General features: G+C 31.7%; 1 protein-coding gene across 4 annotated transcripts in view; it reads right to left on the bottom strand.

Annotated features, from left to right (window-relative positions):
• Positions 1–5,810, bottom strand: part of LOC110093937 — a 65,780-nt gene extending 59,970 nt beyond the window's left edge. For 2 of the 4 annotated variants that reach the window (XM_020818998.2, XM_020819000.2), the window contains exons 1-8: positions 5,477–5,808; positions 4,947–5,308; positions 4,697–4,796; positions 4,513–4,600; positions 4,322–4,429; positions 3,965–4,235; positions 3,811–3,879; positions 3,385–3,583 (exon numbers count right to left, since the gene is read on the bottom strand). In XM_020818998.2, the coding sequence (XP_020674657.1) occupies positions 3,385–3,583; positions 3,811–3,879; positions 3,965–4,235; positions 4,322–4,429; positions 4,513–4,600; positions 4,697–4,796; positions 4,947–5,171 (1,060 nt within the window). In that variant the 5' untranslated portion in view covers positions 5,172–5,308; positions 5,477–5,808. Of the gene's footprint in view, positions 1–3,384; positions 3,584–3,810; positions 3,880–3,964; positions 4,236–4,321; positions 4,430–4,512; positions 4,601–4,696; positions 4,797–4,946; positions 5,309–5,476 lie in introns of all 4 variants that reach the window. The other 2 variants (XM_028692199.1, XM_020818999.2) reach the window with 2 other exon arrangements.
• Between the last annotated feature and the right edge of the window lie 21,254 nt (positions 5,811–27,064).

The following is a 27,064-nucleotide window of genomic DNA, read 5'->3' as shown; positions in this document are numbered from 1 at the left end:
TTGTTTGAGTGGAAAACAGTTGTTTGTTAGCTTAACTCCAAACTGTGATTTTCAGTTGTTTATTAGCTCAACACTTACTAACTACTAGTTGCCGTTATGCGACATTACTGTTCTTCGCTACAGCAGTTTATTTTCTTATTTTAGTAGTTCAGCACTTTACTTTGCTCTTTTTTCTTTCAACAATGTTCTACTTTTAGTGATTTGTTCTACTTTTTGTCTATAGTTTAGCATGGCACTTATTCTTTTTTTTCATACTTTAGCATTTATTTTGATATTAATTTAATTATGATGCTTAATGAATTTCAATTGTTTGTTGCAATAGCTCATACATGAGAGACTTTAGAGAGCTTACAGAATGTGTTGTGGAGAGTCATGAGAGTTATTGTGAATTTAAATTGTGAGTTAAATTGTTGAGTTTGAGTTGTGAGCATGAGTTGAATTGTTGGGTTTGAGTTAGTTAAGTTGAATTATTTTAGGTTTATTATTATGAACATTATGCATTTTATTTTTTGTTTCATTTGATTGGTTGATTAGTGTGAATATTTTTATTCATGTATTTTATTTCATTTTATTTATGTGATTTTAAATTGGTTGATTGGTTGAATCTTAAATTGGTTAGTTGGTTGAATTTTAAATTAATTAATTAAATTTAAATTTTTTAATTAGGTTTGAAATTTGACTTTGATTAAAATTTATTTGGTTAATTAAATGAGATTTTAATTGAATTTTTTTAAATTTGATGAAATTTTAAATTGGTTGAGTGAGGGTTGAATTTTAGATTTATTTTAAAGTGATTTAATTAATTGCTCAATTAAATGGTGAATTAGTTAAATGAATTTTAATCTTAAGGTTGATAATTAATTGGATTTTAATTAAAGTTTAAAATTAAAGTTTTATATTTGATTTGAATTTTAAATTTAATTATGTGATTCAGTTAATTAAATTAAGGTTTTAATTTAATTAGATTAATTTTAATTTAAAGATTTTAGAATTTGTGTTTTAGTTAATCAAATTAATTAATGCCTCTATTCAATTACTCATTGTCATTTGACAATTTTTTCGGGCAATTTCGGCAGCCTCTTAGCGTCCCCTCCCCACGCGAGGAGGTCGAGGCGGCAATTGCCAGTGTTTCTTCCCGCCTAAACTTAAGGACGATGGCGCGGGGTCTTCCATTTATCAAATTCATTTACCCAGATAAAAAATTAATGGTGCGGGTCTTCAAATTTTAAAATCATCCGCCCGAATTAAAAATTACGACACGAGTCTTTGAATTTTAAAACCATCTGCCCGAATTAAAAATCATGATACGGGTCTTCGAATTTTAAAAGCAACCACTCGAATAAAAAATCACGGCGCGAGTCTTGAAATCGGCGAATACCTGTTGTTTTTATAAAAATAATAATTATTATTTAATTACATGTCAATTTACTAAATCATTTAAACTTTTGTTAATTAGCACAATCATTAGTGTCAAATGCTAAGGCTGAGAGTTCGATTAACAAGGCAATAAACCTATATAATTTATGAGGCAGTTCACCTAGGATGCACCGACACTCCGCTTAAAGAGGGTATGCAATGTCGGACACGTGTCGGACACGAACACGCGTCGGACACGGCATGGACATTTGTCCAACACGACATTGGAGTGTCGGAATTTAAAACATTAAAATTTAAATCGGACACGCGTGTCCGACACGTGTGTCCGGTTATTAAATGATAAAATCGTCCGTTCTATTTAGCCTTTTTCGCGAACGAGAAGCCCTATTTTTCCGATCCACGAAAGAAATCTTCTAGGGCGGATCGGGAGAGCTCGCAGTCGACGCCAAACGGAGCTCGTTGCCTTCACCTCCCGTTCCTTCGTCATTTATGCTCGGCCAAGCAGAGCTCGTCTTTCCCATTCCTTCGTTCTTGCATTATTTCTGCTGTCATTCGAGGCAAAGTTCGCAATCAATGCCAAACAGAGCACCTTTTGAGCGCAAGAGAGCCAAGACCTGTAAGTGGATTTCGCCATTTATTCTCTTCATTGTTGAAAAACCTAATGTACATGCTCGGTACCGCTCGATATCGCTAGGTACATGCTCGGTACCGCTCGGTACATGCTCGGACAAGCGCTGGGTCATGAGTGAGATTGCATTAGGCATGAAGGTGTCGAACAAGCGGAGCAGGTGGAACAGGCAGGCGAACAAAGTATTGAGCGCGTGAAGGTTAGTTTGGCGGTACAGATTGGGCCGTGCGAGTGGAGGCGGACGGGAGGCGTCGGAGTCGACTGGGGCATCAGAAGTGGGTTGGTGTGAGATTGTTAGCTAGGAGGGATTGGACAGGCGTCTTCGCGGGTCGATCCCGTGCGTGGGGTGCTCGATCAGATGTCGGACGCTGGAGGCGCTTGTGTGGCTCAGGATTGGAGTCGACTGGAGTGGAATAAAGATTTAAGGGATTTTGGTCAAGGGTAAGCGGATGAGGGCTTTGACTTCGTCTATGTGAGTACGAATACTTGTCCCAACCGCTCCTGCCTGTTGTTTTTGAAAAAATGAGCAGGCAGTTGTGTTGTTTTGAACGAATAGTTGCTTCGTTTGGAAGCAAATCGCATGAGGTGGGGCCAGCTCGGAGGCAGGTGTGTTGCTTCGCATCTATTCAAAACTCCTTTTTTTTAATTTAGTCGATAACTACGTAAGCAAAACATACTAAAGATAAGATGATGTAAAATATAATTTAGTGATTTGGACATTTAAAATGGAGGATAGAAAATACAAGAATAAGATGTGAACATAAAATTAAAATTGAATGATCAAGAAAATATGGTAGATAAAAGACAATGTGCACGACACGAAGATATGTGAAAAGATCTACAAAAAATATAGTTAAGGTCCTATAGTACTCAATAAGAATGAATAGAGAATGAGGATTCATAAAACCAATCTCAAATAAATAGGAAGATAAGAAAATGATGATGATGATGATGATGCATACAAAATAACTTTTTATGCCTTAATTTGTTTCATGCCATGACTAGATATGCATCCATGTTAAAGCCATATCAAGTTCGTTGAATAGGAGAAAACATTCATGTTATTATAATAAAATTTTAAAAATGAAATAAATATATAAAACTTTTTTTATGCAAAACATTAGTTAACCATTAGGAAAAAAAGGTCAAATAGAAATCTAAGAAAAAAATGACATTATTTTTAAATGAATCTTGTCAAGAAAACTATCCAAGTTGTCTTTCTAATTGTTGTATATTAAATATTTACTGTAGCAAATAACTTGTACATAAAAATAACGAGTCTTTTTTGGATACATTATCAAAGATAGAAGAAAGAAAATGAATATGAACACAACTAAATATAGTAGGTAAATGAGATTAAAACTGAAGTATTTTACCACCTTTCCAAGCCATGTTGACTGCCTTGTTTGCCAGGTACCCAAACTTTTCCTCCATCACTTCAGCAAGTGATCCCAAAGAAACATTTTTCAACACTTTAGAAAGTGCATAAAGAGACATTCCATTTTCTAAAAATATGTGAGCATTCTGGTTGCAACTTTTTGAGCCCGCATGTTTCTCAAATTTGAAAGAAGATACTACCTGCAATTTATAAATATAATTTAAACAAAAGATCCACATTTTGATTTAGAACATCAATATTTGGTCAAAACTCTACTACAATTGCAGAAGAAAGTGCAAATAAACAATCGGAAACAAAATCTGAAAAAAAGCAAAAAAACATGAAGTTAGTAAATAAAAATTTACAGTTGGGTTCAAATATGTATGGAAATAAACATTGCATCAATAATATTAAAAAACAAATTTACCTGTTCAAATTTGCACAATGAGCAGCCACAGCATATTCCTGAAGTGCTCACGACTCCTAGAAGCTCCAGCTTACAAATATCAACCAAAAAGTAAACACCAACATTGATAAATGTGACAATAGCAATTAACAATCTAACAAGATCATTAACTTACATTATCTTTCTTGTATTTAACAAGAGCTCCTGCAAGAACTCCAGTGGAAAGCAAGCCTTGAACATCACAAAGGAGACTATCAGGTGTAAACTTAGATATCCTATCATCCTTAATAGGAGTTTTTGGGCTAATTTCAAAGCAGGATGATGATGATGCTCCTAAGTGTGAAGCAATTTGTTCTGAATCATCGGAAGTACTACATTCAATTATGTTATGTCTCCTTGAAGCTAATAAAGTGGATTTTCTAGATGATCGATGTCTCCTCTGAAGACTGAAAAAAGAGGAATTATATCAAAAGTTGTTTTCAAGTTCAGTAGAAGATGATCTTTTTTCACTCAAATTCGAGTAATAACTCACCATTTTTTTGCAAACGGAAGTTGCTTGATAACACTCAAGAGAGGTTCATTGTTAATCAATCTAGGCAAACCCCCATATTTTCTAGCTGATCTAGGTCTCCTCTGAAAGCTATAAAAACAGATGAAATAATAAGATGTTTTCAACTTCAGTAAAACAGGGTCTTTTTATCTCTAATTCAAGCAATAACTCACCACAGTGTTGATGGAAATTCCTGGATCACACTCAATAGAGGCTCATTGTTATCCAATCCAATATCAACAGGTATGTTAGCCTTAGTTACTATTTGAGCAAAATCATTAAAAAGGTTCAGAAGCAAAAAAAAAAACTCAAAATATTGCAAAAATAAATAACAGTAATAAAGAAATCTAATAGTACCCTCTTCATGAAGACTCCCCTCAGTGCTCAAGTCAATATTATCTAATTGGTTTCTTTTGATGACAGTTTCATCCTTCTCAAATTCAACTTCTGAATTTCCCTGAGAAGACAAAAACTCAGGCAACAGCGGAAACAAAAAAAAAACATTTTTTATTCCTTTATGGTTCCAGTTAAAATCCACGCCAGCAACAGGAATGGAAGACTCAATTAAACAAATAGAAGAGAAAAATCAATAAATAGTGATATTTACTTGGTTCTTCTCGGATGTGCAAGGTGCCGGAAGCCCGTCACTAAGGCCAATGTCGACCAGATCGTTAACACTGGAGAAGACTCCTTTATTTTGAACCACCTCCTTGAGAGAATAAACTTCGTTGCTGGAGAGAAGGGGAGAAAGTTCCTGCTCCCCAAATCCCCGTCTTCTCCTTGTATAGAAAAACACAATTTTCTTCCTTCTCCTTATATAAACGCTTACCATTCTCTTGCAACTAGGGTATGTTGAGGTTTCCGAAAACAATTCGAGAATTAGAAGATACGTATGAGCGGGAAGCGGAGAAGTGACGATGATTAAGGGGATGTTTGGTAGCAGTATTAAAGCAGGATTTTAGCTAAATCCTGCCAAACAAAAAATAAATAAATAAATACAATGCTAAATCTCACGGCAAGTTAAATCCTCCGTTTCCCTCTTTTCGCCTCAAATCCCGGCTATATCCGGGATTTCGGTGGATTTAGAGCATTTACGGAGAGGGGGTGAAACTGCGGGAGCAAGGTGCGGAGAAATACCAATCTATGCTTGGCCAGCGAGCCGTATCTTGAAGACGACATTCTTGACAGAAGGCTTGTCAGGAAAGAAGAAGTTCGAGCAGCTCATTAGTCCGTGGCGGTGGTGGCTACAGCGAGGTAAACCGTCGGCAATTAGGCACCAGAGCGGCAGTGTAACCGTGCATCGCCACCTACTCGCTTCGTTATATTCCGCTCTACCTCTGCTTCATCCTGCGGCTCGAATTTGTGGCTCGAATTTGTCGAAATGAATGAAAAAACTAAAAAATGGAGTGGTGGATTTGGGAAAGCGGGTTTGGGCGTTGAGGGCTGATTTGAGTTAATGTTGGTGGGATTATAAATTGAAAAATTAGGGATTTGAGATTTTTTTCTCGGGTGCTTTGGCGATTTGAAAGTGGAAATTTGAGGTCTTTTTCTTGTGGTTAAGTATTAGTGTAATTACTAATTAAATAATTAGTTATTAAAATAAAACTTAAATATATAGTTATATAAATAATAATGTAGTTAATAATTAAATAATTAGTTAGTATAGTAAAAGCTAAATAATTAATTAGATAAATAACAGTGAACTCTAATTTTATAAACATACAATAGAACTAGGTCTCTATGAAATGAATCAAATGACACCATAAGTGTTATGATTAGAGTTCAAATCAGCAGAAATCAAGCACTTAATGCACAGTGAAAATATCGTGACATTATTTAAAAAACAAAAATAATCTTCGAATATTATTTGCTTGTAACTAAAATAAGTATATTAACAAGAGGAATCTAAAAAGCTCAAGATCATTTGATGCTAATATCATTAAGGCATCTGAATTTTGAAAAAAATAATGTATGATCACAAGAATCTACATGGACCATCCCATGAAGTGTTTTAGGATTTTGTCTAAAATTATAATTAAAAAAGACCACTAAACAATATATAACTAGACCTATATTCTTCAAATAAAGAAAGTTTGGGAACTAAATTAAATTTGGATTGACATTAGATATATGAAAAACAACAAATCCCTATCTGATGATTAACACCAATGACTAGCACCGTCGATAGTTTTTGAATGATCATCGTTGACTGATTGCTACCCAACCATCATGTCTTGACCACCATTGCTCAATTGAAATCAACTGGTTGTTATCACCCAGCCATCTGTAACACTCCATGATACTCCAACAAAGTAGAGTGTAACAGAGAAAATATAACATTCATAATTCTTAACATTTAATACTTTTAAACATTTTTATATATGGATATTCCATCCACATTATAACACATTTTCTAAATGAACAGAAACATCTAAATAGTCTTAATTGCATTACAAAAGTAATTAAATAGTCACTAAGCAAATTCAAAACATCACAACAGTTCAACAATCTACATACCTCATGTGTAGATTCACATGCACTGCAAAACACTAAAATCTAAAGATTTATTAAACTGAGTCTAATATGTTTCCACTTTTTTCTTATTTTTTCATGTAGCAACAACTAGTATAAAAGCTAATGAGTTATGAAGATCATAAAGTTATACAATTTGAATAAAATGAAATATTATAGTGAATAAAATAATTTAAACTATAACTGAATTAAACTCATTAGTACTTGCAAAACAACTTAAAATATATTCATGATCATCTTTTTATCTTATTTGAAATCACTAGATAATATCATAAATAGTTATATTTGGTTATGGCCATCATTTTATATATCTTTAACTTTTATAGCTTTCATTCTAATGTTCAATGTAGTCAAAGAAATACTAGCATTATTGTCATTGAACTACATGGAGGCCCCTTTTAACTCTTTTGGGGTTCCTTTCGCCCCACCTGCATCAAAATTATTATTTTATTTGAAAGGCAACTTTTTTACTAATATGATATTTACCAGGCTTTATAGATTGTGCATTCATATTTGATTTGTCATATTTCATGTTTGATAAATAAAATACATATACTACGATGCTTGCATTAGAAGAATATTTATTATATAACTTAGTGATTTCTTTCTGACATATGGTCAATTAGGAAAATATTTATTTAATCATTATATATCTATTTTCAAACTTAAAGAATGTCAATTCACATATGATTATTCATACATGAACACTTTGTTGTGACCACAACCTAAAATCATTAACTTTTAATACTTATTTTCCTTAAATTCGGTCATATACAATTGTACATATTTATAAACGTGATATTGATAAGGATTGCAACATACCACTATGTTTCTGCTATTCAGCCTTAACAACTTAGCATTTATCATATTTTGCCACATATTATGTTACATCTCTTTTCATTCAAGGACACCAAAATAATATTTTCAAATCTTTATACATCTTCGTGCTTCCTAGATGGATTGAATAACTTGAGTTATGAGCTTCATGTAAATATCCTAAATCAGATATGATTCATTTGGTATCCACAGGTGCATATTACTTTTGATTCTTCCTTGAACATCTACATTGAGATCATTTCTTTTTCTTGATTGTCATTGCTCAATCAACTTCTGATATTCAGCACTAGTCTTTTGAGTTTCACTATTTTTTTTCTTCCATGGAAAGATAAACAGTCATTTGATTTAAACTACCTAAATCGTGATCACTCTACATTCTAACCTTTAGTTTTAATGCTTCCATATCTTTAATTAACCCTTTCTCTTGAGTTAAGATACAATTTACTTGTTCTCTATTTTTTTTTCTTAACGCATCAGCTACTACATTAGCCTTGCATGGGCAATACTGAATGCCAATAGCATAATCATTTATTAATTCCTGACATATTCTCTATCTCAAATTTAATTTCTTCTGAATGAAAATGTATTTAAACTTTTATGATTTGTGAATATTTCACATCTCATATCATATAAATAATGTCTCCAAATTTTTAATGTAAACACAACTGTAACCAATTCTAAGTCAAGAGTTGGATAATTCTTTTTCACGAGGCTTTAACTATCTAAAAGTATATGTAATCACTTTTTTATTTTGCATTAATACACAACTCAACCCTTTTAGACAAGCATCACTGAATAGTTAAAATCATTTGGTTCCAAATAGAATTATCAATATAAATGCAGATGTTAAACACCTCTTTAATTCCATAAAGCTTTGCTTGCATTTCCTAGTCCATTCAAATTTAATAATCTTCTGAGTCAACCTAGATACCATTAAAGCAATTTGAGAAAAGCCCTTACAAATCTTCTGTAATAACCTACTAATCCCAAGAAGCTCAGGACTTCAATCACATTAGTTGGTCTTAGCCATTCAACAACTGCTTTTATATTTTCTCGAACTATAGACATACCTTCATCACTAACAATGTACCCCAAAAAAAAAATTTTCTTCAACAAAAACTCATATTTAGAATACTTAGCAAATAATTTATGTTGTTTTAATAATCCCATAACAAGTTCCAAGTGATATACATGCTCGTCATCATTCTTGGAGTAAATCAAAATATCATGAATAAAAAATAATTACAAATTAATCAAGATAAGGCATGAAAATTCTGTTCATCATATACATGAATATTGTTGGGGCATTAGTTAGTCCAAATGACATAACCAATAATTCATAGTGCTCGCACCTGATACCAAAAGATGTCTTCTAAATATCACCTTCTTTTATTGTAACTTGATGATAACAAAAGCACATATTAATAGATCAAATAGATTATCAATTCTCATGAGAGGATGCTTATTTTTAATGGTCACCTTATTTAACTCTTTGTAATCAATACATAATCACATTGAGCTATCCTTCTTTTTGAAAAATAATACTGGTGCACTATATAGAGTTGTACTTGGTCTGATTAAGCCTTTTTTTTTCAATCAATTCTGCTAACTGACTTTTTTAATTCTTATAACTCTTTAGTTGTCATTATGTAATGTGCTTTTACAATCAAATTTATTCATGATTATATATTTATAAAAAATTATACCTCTCTTTCTAGAAGCAAATTATTCAATTCCTTAGAATATATATATATATATATATATATATTCATTCACTATAGGAATATAATTTATATCATCACTTACCCTTTAATAGCTTCTAACTTTATTAAGAAAATAAATTCTTCAACTCTTATAGTTTCGTTCACCTCACTAAAAATAATAAAAAGTGCCATTACTCATCTTTTACACCAAAAATAAAATATCTAAACTCCAAGAAAAACAAATCTAACTTGTTTCTTTCAACATTCAATATAGTAGCAAAGTGTTTGACCAATTCATTAATTCTCAATATTATTTCAAACTCTACTAAAGGTAGTATTATTAAGTCTGATTAGAATTCTCTACCAGCTATCATAATATTAACTCAATTTGAAGCACTAACAATTAAATAATCTCCAGCAGGTAATCGAATATTCAGACCAGGGGTGAAAGTAATAGGCTTCATAGGCAATGTTCACAAAGTACATTAGATATAAAATAATGGAATGCACGTGAATAAAAAAGAACTCTAATAGATAAATCTGAAATATTAATATTACATGTCACTATTTCAAAAGATTTTTTAGCTTTTGAAAAGTTAAAGTAAAAACACAAGCTCATGTTGATCTCCCCGCTTCTCATTTTATCTTAAAAGTTGGTTGCTCATTTGTGGCTTAGTACCCCTATACTTCTTTGTCCTTTAAATACCTTTTAATTGTCTACCTCCTTGGATATTTTTTGGATAATTTATTTTGATATGTCCTGACTCTTCACAAAGATAACACTTTTCTGAATTAATTATACATTTTGTTTATGAGACTTTCCATAATTTGCACAGGCTGGTATTGAATGAAACACTACAGGCTTCTATTAACCCTAATGAAATTTCTGCCTTTTTTATTGGCCACCTTTATGATCAAATGACCTCTTTTCGCTATCAAACTATTATTTTTATTTCACCATATCTATATTTTGCTTTAAAAGTCTGGCACTTTCAACATGTTCAAAAAAATCATTTATGCAAAGAGAAAATTAAAGGTTGGCTTATTGAATCTATGAGGTCCTTAAAGAATCTATAATATTTTTAGTATGAGTATTGATAAGCTACATAACATACCTTGATAAAGATGTAAACTCAAATTTATATTGAATAACAGTCTTGGTTCCTTACTTTAAGTTGATAAAACTCTTCTATATTTCCTACCTTACTGAATGAGGAACATACAACTCCTTGAAAACTTGTTCAAATTTCTCTTAAGTAATTAGTTCCTCAGCTCTACCTTTAAATTTTTTTAAATATTATCCCCTACACCATTATTTTGTGTCACGTTCTAACATAAAAATTCCAAGGGATATTTGTCTGTCCCCATGACATTTCATCCCATTCAAATTTATTCAATCATGATTATTCAATCCTCAATAGTTATAGCATCTACTTCTCCTTTAAATAAATGTGGCTATAAACTCTGAAAGATTTTTTAACATTTATCTACTTCTATGTTGATATTAACACCTACATATGTATCTACAATGCTACCAAGAGTTGTAGGAGTGACCAATATAGTTGTAGGTGGAACATCAGGTGTTACAGATCCTACCAATGTCTGTATCTTTCCATCATTTGCATCATCATGTTCAGCATATGCATTTACATCATAGTCTCGCCTGAGCACATTGACCCTTATTCACTCGACATTATTGAGCTAGGCCAAAGGCAACTCGTCTAAGCTTTCTGATCTTGCTCTCCTTCAGCATATCAAAAGGTGACACATGTATTAGTTTGTAACATTATATGAGTATTTTGTGTAGCATTGTACTTTTTACTTTTTCTCTATGTAGCCTTTCCTATAATCCTCAAAACCTATAAATAAGGGATGATGATGAACACTTGAATGACTTTTTTTACCTTTCTAATAATGACAACGGAACCCATTATGGTTTGAGATTCATAGCTTTCTCTTTTCTTCTCCCAATTTTTCATACTCTCCATTCTAATTGCTTAAGCTCGCTCGCTCGCTCGCTAGACTTGCTAGAGTAAAGTTCGGTGGGGCTTGCAAATAAATTTGGATCCAGCAAGAATGGATAATTAAATATTCATAAAAAACATCGTTTATATTCTTATGATTTAATTTGTATTATTTTAACAATTGTCAAAATAAGCGATCAACATACTTATGCCATAATCTACATGTTTGTTTGTATTACTCAAGCTATGATAGGGATTTTATATTGAATTTAGAGTCATAGTATTATATTTTGAAATTTAGGGTTAATAGTTGAAGTTTGTGACCTCTCACAAGTCTTATTTATCATAAAACAATTTTAAAAATTAAAAAAACACTACAGGAAAAATGCCTCTTACCGCCGGTTATGACCGCCGGTTTTTGACGTTTTTCCTGTAGTGAAATAAATTATGAAATTAATTTTTTTGAAAAATAAAAAGCACACATGTATGTACGCATGGGGGACTACCTGCCTTAGCTCATTGCAAAAACTAAGGATGTTTGGGGCTTTCGGGCTTCATTTCTTATTTGAACAAAACTTTTTAGAACTTTTTTTTTTAACCTTGGGATCATTTTCAACAAATTTTACTCAACTTTTAAAGCCCAATAGAGCCACTGGAAATATTTTTGTTTAATTTTAAGGACATTTAATCCAAATTTTCAATATATTTCATCCTAAATGACATGTAAAATTCATTAAGAGTGAGATTAAAATCAAGAAAAAAAAATTACTTGTTTCAGATCCTGAATTGGAAGTTCACTTGATTTTTAGGAAATAGTCGCATCATATAATACTATCTAAATTTTATTTTTCAACAAATAACAAACATTTTGATAAGTCAAATACAATAGTCATTAAAAAATGTCTCAATCTAAGTCCAAATAAACTTAAATCAAGCATAACGAAGGTAATTGGTAACTTCAAAAAACCTATTTAGAGATAAGTATGTCTAACTAGTTTATACATATGGTTAAAATGAGACTCTCAATGAGAAGAAATCCAACAAACCTAATATCACTCTATTCATATATCATAGGCATTAGGATGTCTAAAAAATGTTATATGGTCGAGGGGGATTAGCACGTATTGTTTGTTAGTGTCTTGTTTTATAATCAAAGTAATGCCACCTAAATAAATCTATAAAAAAGCTACACTTTTAGACATTCAAGGCGAGAGGGAGGAGAAATTATTCTGTGGGGAAGCCGAATGCAGAACGTCGTTTGGAGACCAACCAGAATGCGCCACTTCAGCGATATTGAGAAGTACCGAGCCGTTGTACCAAGTGAAGGGTGACGTGGCACATTTTGGTTGATCTCCGAATTGCGTTTGGCGTCTGCACTTAATAATTTTTCGAGATGCCAACAGGAAGCCCCAATGAGTATTCCATATAGACAATCCAGAGCTCCATCAGACCTTTCTTCATTCTTACGTTATTTCATTTCTTATTTTTTTGAAAAATTTTGTGAATATTAAAATGCACTAAATTAAAATTTACAAGTGTATTTCATCCTTAAATTGATAGACAAATAAAATTTATTAGTTGGTAAAACTTAGGAATTTGATATTGACATTTTAATACTTGAGAAAATTTATATATAATAGTGCTATTTTAAAAATTAAACATAAAACTCATACAATCCAAAAAGATTGGAGTTGCACCAGTGGCAGGTAAGTTTAGAGAGAGTTGGTTTTGATCGTTTGGTCACATAAAGTGTTAGCTTTTTAATAATCTGATTATGAGAGTACGTAGATGTACTTGATGCAACCTATGTTAAAGAAAGGTAGAGCTAGACCTAAAATGATTAGAATATATTAGAAATGATATTTTTATTAGAATTAAATGAGAATATGATTCTTATTAGGACACAATGACAAAAAAAATTATGCATGTAGCCGACCACATAGAGTGTGATAAAAGCTTCTTGTTGTTGTTGAAAAAAAATAATGCTTCAAAGTTATATGCATAAATAGTAATATGATAGAAATAATAATTTCTTTTAAAGTTTTTACTAAAATTATAAACATTTTTATTTCTTTAGAAGCTATATACCAACATTTTAAAATTATGGGATTCTAATATATTTAATTATAAGAAATAATTCTCATGACAAATTATCATAAATTTTTAAAAGAGATTTTCATACATATCATATAATTATTATATATTTGCATATCTAATGCATAATTTTTTATATTTATTTATATAATATTTTAGTATTTTAACCATATCAAAATATATGTTAAAAATAGATATTTTATCATGGCTTGGCGATTCGAAGCAACTTTGATGAGCTCGAAAACATCAGCAATGCACTCATCACATTGTATTCGAAATGCCACAACATCGGCTATGCTCGCACCGTGTTCCAGAAAAGCTCGGCTCGAAGCGTGGTTACATGAAACTCGATGATTGCCGCCTTTGCAGGAATTAACAACATTCATGAAGCAGCCTTGCTTCTTCAAGAGATGATTGGATCAAGAACACAACCAAGCCAAACAACCATTGTAACTATGTTATCACTATGCGTTGATTCTGCATATTTGTGGTATGGAACTCAACTTCATTGCTATGCAATCAGGCATGGTTTTGAGCATTATCTTCCCATTGAAAACTCTATAGTGGATATGTATTGTAAGTCAGGAAGAGTCTCAGTTGCTCCCAAAGTCTTTGACATGATGGCAGGCCATGACAAAATCTCTTACACCGTGCTGATTGCGGGCTATGCCTCGCATCGAGAGGGGATTGCGGTGTGGAAACTGATCGATGAAATGATTAGTCGAGGAATCGAACCAGATCAGATTATGATTGAGGTGATTCGTTCGGTTTGGAGTCCTAAGGAAAATCATGGTGGTGGTTTGTTTGCTTGGAACCATTCATTAGTTGCAGCATTGGTTCAGCATGGTTGATCTATTATGAAGAGAAGGATTGTTCTGTAGTGAGAGAACTTGAAGAAGTTGATTGCCAAAATGCACTCCCCCAAAATTATGCCATCCAGTTTTTGATTTGGGAGCTGAGAGCCCAAGCCAGCAGGTTTTGATTGGTGCTGTCAGAATTTTGTGATCATTAACAGGCAACACGTGATCTCTCATTTCTTTCTATTATCATATGTGCATATTATCTTATACACAAAACTAAAAACAGAAGAATTTTCATCATTTATATTCCATCATTTATTTATGAGATAAACTCACACGGTGGATCGACTAGTTCAACTATACAACAATAACCACAGCAAGCTTTTGTCCCACAACGTGAGTTTAACTGCATGAATTCTTTTTCGTCATTGTGTTCTGTTAAAAGTCAAATTCTCATTTAAATCTAATTAAGAAAGATCATTTCTAATATTTTCTAACCAAGTCTTTGTAGGTCAACACTGTCGTTGCCAGGTCCCAACCTGGATGAGAAAAGTGAAGGGTTGCGTTAGGTAGTTGACAACCAGTGTAAAACTTATTGAATAATCATGATATGAATCCTATAAAAAATTGACTAGTTCAACTATATATGGATATAATTCATAGATACGCAAAGTGCCCGTATGCAGAATGCATGTTTAGGGCAACCAATTTACAGTCAGATTAGGAAGAAAGTCTATGAGCCAATAGGAACCAAACTCAAATTTAGCATACCTTTCCATCATTTGGCAATACAAACAAACAATTTAAATTCTTAAAGGTCAACTTTAAATATGTATTCGTGAGTTTATTGGCAACTAGGAGCAGCACCTACCACTTGAGGAATTCTCTTATAACAATAGCTATCAAGTGAACATTGGCATGACATTATTCGAAGTGTTGTATGATTGAAAATGCATATCACCTTTTATTGAACATCGGCAAATTATTCTGTGCGGAGTCCGGATGTCGTCCGGAGACCAATAAAAATGTGCACACATCATCTCAAAATTGTACTGCGCTCGGTACCGCTCTCGGTACCAAGCGAAATCGGACGATTCTCCCTTCCGATGTCCGCAAAGAATAATCTCTCACAGAGGCCATGATTGGTAGGTGAAAATACTAAGATGAGCTAAAAGTGACATTGAGTTGTGCAAGATCAATAATGATAGCCCTATGGGCCAAAACTTGAGGATGCTCAATTCAATCTATGCAATCAAGTTTTGCTTAATGTTATTTATATGAAAGGGCTCAAGAGGTTTTTCTTTGTATTCGTTAAACATTAATCATATTAGGATATCAACTTATTCATTAATCCTTAAGACAAATTAATAATCAGAATGGTATAACATATTATATATTTTTGTTTGAAATAAAATAGAAATAGAATCAATAGCAATTTTTAAATTACATAACTAACAAGAGATTTCCTTCATATATTAAAAATGAATTTATGTTAAGCTGCCGCTTAAGCCAAAGGACTTTGGTGATCCGTAATAGAATCTATTTACACATAACGTGCTCACGAGATGAACTTATTGAGCCACAAGTTCTAACTCACATATTATATGAGCTCAAGCTCATGGACTTTTTGAATCGCTCAATTATATTAAAATTGGTTACAAAATTAGTTTTAAAATACAACAACAACTTCAGGCCTTTATCCCACTATATAAGGTTGAGTAAATGAATTTTTTTTCTCCATTATATCTTATTAAGAGTTAAACTCTCATTTAAATCTAATTAAAAAAAAAGGTTATTTCTAACGTTTTCTAATCAAATCTTTATAAGTCTACCTCTACCTTTCTTAATATAAGTCAAATATATTACATCAACTCTTCAAAATTAATTTTAAAATAACATCTTAAAATACATAATAAACATTTCCAATTAATCTAAGTTGAATATAATAAATCAAACTCAAACTTTTTAAACAAGCTCTGACAATGAAGCCTAGCTCAAGCTTAATAATTTTAGAACAAATCAAGTTCAAGATAAGTAATAATTACGTAAGCTTAATTTAATTAGGCAAATACTCAACTTGAATTAACTCATTCACACCCCTAGTTGTGTTGGTTAACTTTTTTTAAAAAAAGTATAAAAAAAATATTAAAATTTATCTTATTTAGATAAAGTTATAAAATTGGAGAAAATAAAAAAAACATATTTAGTTGGGATGCACTTGGACCACCTAAATTTTTTTTTATATTTTTGAAAGGAAAATACTTTCATCATTTTGTACAGAAATTGCCCCAAACACATCAGAACTGCAATAAAAACTGCTTCTAAGACCACAGCAGCCGCATTGCATTAAAAGAAGCCTTTGGATCCATTTTGTGTACAAAATTTTGCTTGAAAATTTTCTGTTTGCTGATAACTTTTTATCATTTAAAAAATATTTTTGTAATAAAAAAAATAAATTTTACAATCACATTTGATATAACTATAAAAAGAATTAGCTACAGCCTTCCCAAACAAACCCTTTCCTTCAACTAGATTTGATTCCAGAAAGTAAACTACAACAACTGATTCTCTATGTAGGCTATAATAACATTACAAATATCACAGCTTATTACCATAAAAATGAATTCTGAAAGTGGAATGGAGCTACATACCAAAATGTCACCAAGAGAATTTCTCGCTTCAAACTAGAAATTTGAGTTTCTTCTACCTCCAAATCTCATGGACAGATATTCATAAATGCGGCTAACCTTCAGGATCTGAGGGTCATCTGGTGCTATTGGCCGAGCCTGAAATGAGAAAATTCAGTAAATTGCAAAAGCCTTAGCAAATATAGAATCCTTCTCGCGAGTTAGAAATTCAAATCTGAACATAAGAGATGTTGTAGACAAGTTGAATTAAAACTTCATTAAACATGATCGTTTTGAATTTTGCATGGTTTGATGGAGAAGTATAGGGAGAATAAAGAGGATCTACATATGATATTAATTGATTTAGAGAAAATTTATGATAAAGTTTCAAGAGAAGTGTCATGAAGAGTTTTAGAAAAGAAAGGGGTTAATAATGATTTACTCAAGTCATTAAGTATATGCATATAGAAGTTGTTTCTTGTTTTTAAACACAGAGGTTGGACAAAGTATTTTCCTATTTCAATTGGATTACAACAAGGATCAGCCTTAAGCCCATATCTTGTTGCTTTAGTCATGATTGTTCTTACTAAATATTTGTAGGAGGATGTACCCTGGTTTATGTTTTTTGTTGATGATATTATTCTTATTGATAAGACTAGAGAACTTGAATTATGGAGGTCAATCTTAGAATCGAAAGGTTTTCATTTGGGTGGATCTAAAATCAAATACATTGATAGTAATGTAAGTAATAATAGATCTATTGTGTGTGTGGGGGGTGCTTTGGGCGATCAAATCATTAATAAGAGTACACGTTTTAGATATCTTGGGCCTATTATCCAGCGTGATGGTAAGATAGATGAGAATATTATTAGAAGAATTCAAGTTGGATGGTTAAAGTGGAGGAATGCATCGGGCTTGTTGTGTGATAAACAAGTACCACTCGAACTTACGGAAAAATTCTATAAGATGGTGGTGAGACCTGCAATGCTTTATGACGCATAATGCAGGCCATTAAAAGATAAGCACAATATTAATTTAAGTGTTGCAGAGATGAGGATGCTCGGGTGGATGAGTGGCTTTACTATTGGAGACAGGATACGAAATGAGCATATACATGGAAAGGTTGGAGTAGCTTCAGTGGCAAATAAGATTAAAGAAAGTCCTCTTAGATGGTTTGGTCACATAAATCGGCAGCCTTCCAATAACCCGGTTAGGAGAGTAGGTGTATTAGATTTGATTTATGTTAAGAAAGGTAGAGGCAGACCTAAAAAGACTTGGTTAGAAAATATTAGAAATGATATTTCTTCATTAGATTAAAATAAGAATTTGACTCTCAACTTGACAATGAAGAAAAATGATTCATATAGCATACCCAACTTAGTGGGAAAAAGGCTTGTTGTGTTGTTGTTGTGCCAATTGTCTCTTCTCATTCACAAGCTACTTATGAAGAATGCTCACTTCATACTCTCATCGTGCTGCCTACAACTCTCCATATCTAGTTAGCTAGCAACCACTCAATATCCCAAAAATTCTTGATGCATCAATTTATTATTTTTTTCTTTCATCAACATTTTGGCTTTCAAATAATTGAACATTATTGCTATTGAAATTATCATATATTAACTGAAAATTCATAACCTATGATTTAAGTTTAATTAATTAATTAATTATTTTATATACATAATATCTATACTACTATTATAAAAGGGGCTTGAGTTTCTTTCCTCCGGCAAATCTTGTTCATCCATTCTACTTATTTTTTAATTATCTTGACAGTCCATTCTATTAAAAATATTAATAAATAAAAAAATTCACATTTAATAAACTTAATTAAAATTTCTGAACTTTTAATTATTCAATTATATGTTCCTTATTTTGTCTGTTTCTCCATTAAATGCATCTGTTTCATTTAATTCTATGTTTCCTAATACATCTGTTTCATATAATGCCTTTAATTCTATATTGCCTCTTCGTATGTATGAGCCCTCCGTTCAAGCCTCTTCGTATGTAAAAAAATTATTGATTATATTAAAAAAAATTAAAAAAAAATAATATAACTTAAAAATATTGTAAACGGAGAATGTTAGATTAAGACATTAATTAGTTTAAATGACTATTAATGTACTCAAGTAATATTCACAACTCTTCTTATGCTTCTCCATCGGTTCGAGAAGAAGCTCTTCTTCTTCGCGTCGTTTTGAATCTGAACGCTTCTCCTTTGTTTCAACTCTTCATAGTCGGGTTCTTCTTCCAACAATAGCTCGCTCTTCTGCTTCCCCTCTCCGCCATCTTAAGATTCATATCGTTTGGGTCCTTTCGGTTATAACCCTACGTCATAATTACTACGTTTTCGTTTAGCTCATTCGTTACCATTCATTTCGCATCTTATTGTTTCCTATGTTCAGTACCCAGCTTCGTATACCAAAGCAGCTTGTGATTATGTTCTTAAGCGATCTTGTCTGTTACTTTTTTTAATCCGCACCCACCTCTTCAAATTCCTATCAGCTATTAAACGGTTTTACTTCTCATCATCTCTATTTCTTTGTTTTGTTTGACTTCTATTTTTTCATCTTCTCACTACAAACGGGTTTGCTTTTCCTCTTCTCCATTTCTTCATTTTTGTTCGACTTCGTTGCTGCTCAGGCTTCGCATGAAAATTCCGCTCGGCTACTAAACATGTTTTATGTTCCTTTGCTCCATTTCTTCGATTTTGTTCGACCAATTCATCTGCTTTGCTCACTACGAACGAGTTTGCTTTTCCTCCTCTCCATTTCTTCATTGATGTTCGAATTTATTGGGCTTTGTGTTAAGAATAGTCGCTAAAAGGAGTTATATTCTGCTTTGCTCACTGCGAAGGTAAACGGGTTAGCTTTTCTTCTTTTTCATTTCTTTATTGTTCGAATTCCTTACAGCTCGGGCTTCGCATGAAGAAGAGGCGATAAAAGGAGCCGTATGAAGACTGCAGGCTGATAACTGTGAGTTGATCTTCCCTGCATTGTGTTGTTATTCCTACATAGCAACCAAACAGAGAAAGAAATAACCGAGAAGAGCAGAGGAGAAGCTACAGCAAAATTAGAAAAACGGCCATGTATTCCATTGCATCAAGGTGAAGTATGTATACAGGTGTATGCAATGAGTAAATTCTGTACTTGGCAGAATTTGTTACAAATCAAGTGTGGAGATTAATTGGTTTGTTAGAAAGTAGAGGCTAGGATTAAATCTGTAAAAAGTTGTACATATAAGATGGCTCTCTTATAATTGAGTACTTATCACCATAATTCAAATCATTTGATGTCATTTCCATTATTTTGCTTCTTAAGCGATGCGACAGACCTTCTGGTTCACAAATGAAGATTTTATTTTTCTTATTTCTACAGCCTCTTATTCAAACAAGAAATGGAGTATCCTTAAAAGGATTCCAAAAAGCTGTGAAAACATCACTTAGTGTTGTCCCTATTCAGTTATTTTGTAGTTATTTCTAATTTTTAAATTTTCTCTTGAATAATGTTTTGTCTTGTCTTATTTGTAGATTTTGGTACAATGAAGACATGATTCCTACGGTGAGTGAATTATATATGTACAAACACATCAGGATTGATAATCCTTCCTGTTTTAATGAACTTATCTCTTTCATTATTAAGTTAAATATATTTTTGTGTTGATATTGAAGGTAGGATTTAATATGAGGAAGCTTATCTAAGGAAAAGAAGAAAGGAAATGTAGAAGAAAAAAATCGTTTAAAGTATGATTCATCATTTAAGGTGTTTTTCCTTTAGCTTTGGAATTGATCTCATCTTCAACTTCAAGTTGTAATTCTTCCTCACGTGCTGGCTCAAGTTCATAATTAAATTCCAGCACGACTACAAATTTGGATTTCAAATCTATTTATTTGTGACAAATGAAATTTACTTTTGAGGTATGCCAACTGCTTTTATCCTTTTAGATGGATTTCAACACTTATTTAGCTAAACTTTATCTACAATTAACAGAAGTTTTAGCAGTTTCCCTCCAGTTATTACACTCTTGGATATTAGACAGGTATTAATTTATGACTGAGTCAAAGAAGCTTGCACATGGTATTATTGCATGCATATGGTTCAATTTCTATGAGAAATATATGATTGCTATAACTGCTGCTTGAAAATTGATCTTTAGCACTAAAATATTTTATTCTGGCAAGTAATGGGAAGAGCATCAAATTAAATTGATAGAAGTTATTGACAAATTGCTTGAAATTGATTTTAAAAATGATAAGTTGCAAGTGTTTAATCATTAGAGTCTTGGTCATGGTCCTCATTACTATTTTTTTTTCCAATCATCTTCTTTATTTTTGATACTGCGAAGTCGCCCCATAATTTTTTTTTAATGTTTAGTTTAACTGTGCACATAAAACTTTGGAATTTCTACTTATGCTTGTTTAACTAATTCTTTGTTTCTCCACCTCTAAATACACTTCTAATATTACAATGTGCATCATGTTTTAAATGTAGAATCTTTTGTGGACTAGAAGTATATCTGAGATGTTGCTCAAGTTTTTTAATGTTTTATGAACTTTTTTTATTGTACAATATCAAGTCTCTGGAGAAGTAGGATTTGAACTTGTCCTAAGTATTTTTTTTGTTGCTCTTCTTCCCAGACCACATCAAATGGAGAGGTATGATTTAAATTTGTCTTCAGTAAATTTTTTTGTTGCTCTTCTCCCATATCACATAAAAAAAGTTAGTATAGATATTTTTCCATTACAATTAATAGTGTAAGATGATCCACAATTATAGATTTGTAAAGCATTATATTAAATATATACTTCGTACTTTCTCAGATCGCGACTTCAACTTTCCGTCTTCTTAATGCACGTTCATTTAATGCATTAGTTTTGAAGATTGTTCTCTTTGAGTGTGATTTACCTTGAAGAAGATTATAAGCACTCAATCAATCATATGAGATTAGATATATATGTCTTTGTTTGAAAAGTATTTCAACCATTTATAAGGTGTTCTCACTTCACGAACATTTCAACCATTTATCACGTGTTCTCATTTCACCAACGGTCCTCTCTCTCGTCAAACATATCATCGAACAGAATAGCCAACGAAGTGAACTATTTATAGTCTTTCCAAATTTCTAATATTATTTTCTACTTAATTAAGAACTGGTTAGAAAAAAATTGCAAGTTATTTATTTATTTTTAGTATAAGATATCAATTTTTTACTAACTACATTTTCTTTTTTAAAGAATACAAATTTTTGCTATAGTTACCAATGTTTAGGACTTCAGTAGGTTCTCACCTTAAAGATGCAATTATATTTATTGTGCTAATATGACAAAAATAATTTTTTAAAAGAATAGGAAGAAGAATATACATGAATTTGTCGTGGAGGAGAAGGTGGAGGTGAATTCGAAGAAGATCAAACTCTACATAGAGGAAATAGTGCAATAATTCTTTACAAGCTTGGGAATGAAAAAATATTAAGTTTGCCTTAAGAGGACAGATAGAAGGGCTCTGAATATTTCGTAAGGTCATTCTCTACTGTGTCATTTTTAAGCAAGTGAAATATAATATTTGGACACAAGATAAAAATTTTTGAACCCAGCGAATTCATTGGATCAGCTTCAATTCTCCTTCCAGTTGGTTAAGTAAAATATATTATTTTTCAACCCATATTTTAATATTTTTTAATTAAGTTATGTTGTATAGTCTTCTGTGAATATTAGATAATTTAATAACATCTAGATTGTTAACTTCAAATATCAAATATTCTGATATGTGCTTGTTTTAAATGGTAATTGAGCTGATCTTGCTAAGCATTGTAATTCCGCAGTTTCCTACAAGAGGTTCATAATTTAATTTCATTTTCAATCAAACATCTATCTTGAATTCCTTATTAACTATATTTTTTTTCTTAAATTATGTAGGATTTGGTTACTTTTAGACAGATGGATAAGGCAAAGCATGCAACCACATAACTTCAAGTTTGATTCAGATTTTAAAAATATAAAATATTCTTATTTTAATGATGCTTATGAATCATATCATACAAATAACAGGATGACCTTTTAGGATGTCAACATCTGATCATTTTTTCTTTTTATGATAGTTTCATTTCCATATACATATTTGCAATGCAAATATTGTATTTTCATTTTATCTTCACTTAACAACTGCTATATTTCGCGACTGGTTAGACCCTTGAGCTATTTAATTATATAGTTTATTTAAGGTATACTTTACCTGGCCATCATTCTTTTGTAATTGCTTCAAACATTTGAAAATTGACAAATGATCCAAAGATTATGCTTCGAACTTGATTAACTTCATTAATACCTTTAATTATTGGTAAGCGCACATATTGGTTGCGATTTTTTTTTACTCCTTAAAAATTGATTTATTTTTTTGTTCAAGAGGAAATTTATTAACTTTTTTAGGAAAGATAAATGAAATAAATTGAAATTGTAATATAAACCTTAATTGGATGTTATTATGTATATAATTTCTTATTTTAATTTATCTAAATTCAAGTATAATAGAATTATAAATAATTTATATTTATACAAGTTTTTATCTTAATAATGATAATATAATTAAAATATTATAATATGAATTTTTAGTTTTAAATTTTTAGTCACGTGCATTTAATGCACGGGCATTTTTACTAGTATATATAAGTATGTGATAAATAAGCTATTAATGCTAGAGTAAAAGAAATGCTTCTCCTTGCACTTTCCACATCGAAGCAAAAATGAAACTTTGCAAATCATATTATGTTTACCTTTTGGAAACAGTAGGTGAAAACTTGAGTTTGATTCTTTATTATTCAAATCAATAAAAAAGCCTCTTTTAATTGAAATGTATGTGTTCATCTATGATTATGAACAACTGACACAGTAATGAATCAAACAAAAACAGAAAACGATTAAACATTTACAAACGCAAAGTAAGCACTAACAAATTAGTCATTAGTTATTTTAAAATAGTCTTTAATCAATGAATTAGGCATTAATCAATGAATTAGGCATTAATCAATGACATGGATATCAAATTAGTCATTAGTTATTTTAACAAAAGATTAATAAAGAATTTACTAATCATTAAAAGATTAGGCTAATAAAACTTCATGTAGTCATATGCAAATTAATTAATATATTTAATTAGGCATTCATTTAGCTTGAACAATAAAGGTCATTCAAATAACTCATGGGATGCGTAGGAAGGAGGAAGTTATCCTGCAAAATTTATGGTTAATGATTTTGTGGTTTAGCTTTTAAATTTATATTTCCTCTACTAATTGACTCTCACCCACCTTTTTTTTACTAAATTCAAAGTACTTTTGACTAAATTTGACATAGGATTATTGCAATTTTTTTTTTTCATTAAAAAAATTAAGAAAAATATGTTGAAGTTGAAATTGAAATTGAAATTGAAATAACATATAGCATGAGCAAATTCTCTACAATTAATAATTGGAACAACAACAAGCCTTTGTCCTACTACGCGGGGTCGGCTACATGAATCCTTTTTCACTATTGTGTCCGGTTAAAAGTCAAATTTTTATTTAAATCTAAAAAAGAAAGATCATTTCTAATATTTTCTAACCAAGTCTTTTTTAGGAATAAGAAATAAAACAGCAGGAGAAGAAGCTTCTTGTAAAAGCCACAACGAAATTTTAGTGACAAACGCTAAATGCAAGCATGCAGCTGAAAAGACGCTTCTTGTTAAAAGTCACAGCAGGACATTTGTGCACATAAAGAGATTGATTCGAAAAGCATTGAAAATTACTTACCTTTAGACCTTTATAATAGGCTTCCACTGCAAGAAACGATGCATTAACTTTGCGGCTTTGAAGCATATCCCATATATAGTTCACGTTGACATAATTACCCTATGAACACAAAATTGATAAAAAAATTTAAAGTAAAATTACAGCAAACAGGTTGAAAAGGATGCAATAAGACATGTTAAATTTCGAGCCGCTCATTACACTACCATAGAAGAAATAATTGATGTCACAACAAGAAGAAAAGTGATGAATTTTTCATTTTACTAAGCACCCAAATATATAAGTTAAGTACTTAAACCACTTTAAATTAATTGTCATGCATTAGATCACCCCTCCTCACGAACAACTTTTAAATGACTATCCAATTCTTTCCTATAAAGAGAACAGTCACATATAGGCATATGTGTAATAACCTGAAATAGGCGGAGTTGAACAAAACCGGGTTAGGTAAAACCGATTCACGTCGTTTGATTTCCTATTCAAGAAAACCCTTTCCTTTAAGATGGGGATCGGACTTAGGGCATCGGAGGATTGCGAGAGCTGTGGCGAGAGAGAAGAGCGAAGGGATAGCGACATAGCTCGTGAGTGGGGAATCCAGGAGATGATGATCGACGACAACCTCTTAAGCATCATCACATTCTGAAAAGAGGGATGAGCGGCGGTGCTCTATGGCTTTGAAGTTCGATGTTATGGCGGACAGGGTGCTTTCGATATTATGAAGTTTTAAAGATCCAATTTTTCATAATACTCAAAAACTTATTTTAGCTATAAAATTTATGTAAGGTGCATTTGCAACTTCGTAGTTCAGAGGCAGCCGAGCATAAATTATGAAAGATAAGAATCAAGGAAGCAATGCATCGAAGCTTCCTCATGTGCTTTCTGCTTGGAGAAATTGAATGTTGGAGAGTTGTGTAGAATATTGCCTGCTTGTAGTTACTTGTTTCTTATCCTCTGAGTTGATATGTTGTTGAAGGAGAAATCTATATAACTGATTTGTAGGGTTGATATCACTAGAAGGACCAGGTGAATGATGCAGTTGTCTGATCTTGATTTATTTATTCATTGATTTTAATTTTCACTTAATTTGTAAGGTATTAAGTAAAGTAATTAAAACGCATCACACATGTCAAATTTTAATTGGATATTCGGACCTATATCTAGGTCCAGTGTCTGGACCTAATAATTTCCCATTAAAGGGGCAAATTATTCAGAGCGGAAGTAACCTTAACTTCTGACTCCAACAAAAATGATACACTTGTATCATTTATTTGAATTTTTTTAAATAAATAACTTTATTTTATACCTTATTAGCCCGAGCGATTCGACCGACCCTAAAAATTTTAATGCAGAAAGATGTGAAATGGAGAGTTTTAATTTTCAACCACCAGTTTTACGGTGCCGAGTTTTTCTCATTTCATCTTCTCTCCTTCCATTCGGTTCTCCAAAAGCTACTTTTAGGTTTCTTCGGCATTCTTCAGGATGTAATCGGTTTGCACAAGATCGTCGTCTTTGTTCTAAAAAAAGATACACTTTTGTTGCGCCTTTATCGCGCTTTCACTGCGTATTACTACATTTCATTTTCTTTCCTATTTTTTTAGGTTTTCATGTGTGTTCGCACAATGTTTAGATAAACTTTTCTATTCAATGATTTAAATAGTTATTCTCAGGGTTTAGGGTTTTTTCTGTATTTCGAAAAGATTTAAATATCAGAAAAGAGAGGATACACCTTTCATTGTGCATTTCATGAACTTTTCATACTCTTTTGCTGTGATTTTGCTGCTCTTTTGTTGCACTTTTTCTTAGCTTTTATTACGATTTTGTTGCTCTTTTGTTACGCTTTTTTCATTGAGTTATTTCATAATCTAATATTACTTGCCATTGTCTAATGCAGGTATGGTTCTTGGAGCACTTCGCTGTAAATAGACTTAAGTACCCTGATTTAAGATCATGCATTCTAAGCTGGGGGGGGGGGGGGGGGGGGAAAAAAAATTTGTGGGGGGGGGGGGGGGGGCAATACAGATATTTTTTATTCTACAAAAAAGGCAATCAATTTTATTTGCTAACATAAAGGAGAAACAAGTGAGTAATGATATTAGAATGTATTTGAAATGAAAGAGAAGTTAAATAGAAGAAAGCACAACAAAGTACAGTCAAAATACCGTAAAAGCACAACAAAAGCACAGTAAAACTGTAGCAAAAATCATAGTAAAAGTATAGTTTACTGTAATATAAAGTTATTCCTATCCTAAAAATTTACTAATATTTATTTAAATTATGTGCAGATTTTTCATGTCCTGCAGGATCTTACTCATGAGAAAACAGAAAATGTAAATGCTAACTTAACTGCTATTGATAACCTTCACATTAAATCTCCTCATCAATCTCCTCATAA

This window comes from Dendrobium catenatum, unplaced genomic scaffold, assembly GCF_001605985.2.
Source record: "Dendrobium catenatum unplaced genomic scaffold, ASM160598v2 fragScaff_scaffold_156, whole genome shotgun sequence".
NCBI classification, from domain to species: domain Eukaryota; kingdom Viridiplantae; phylum Streptophyta; class Magnoliopsida; order Asparagales; family Orchidaceae; genus Dendrobium; species Dendrobium catenatum.
Note: the sequence above shows the minus strand (reverse complement) of the source record. Positions and strands in the feature narration are given on the sequence as shown.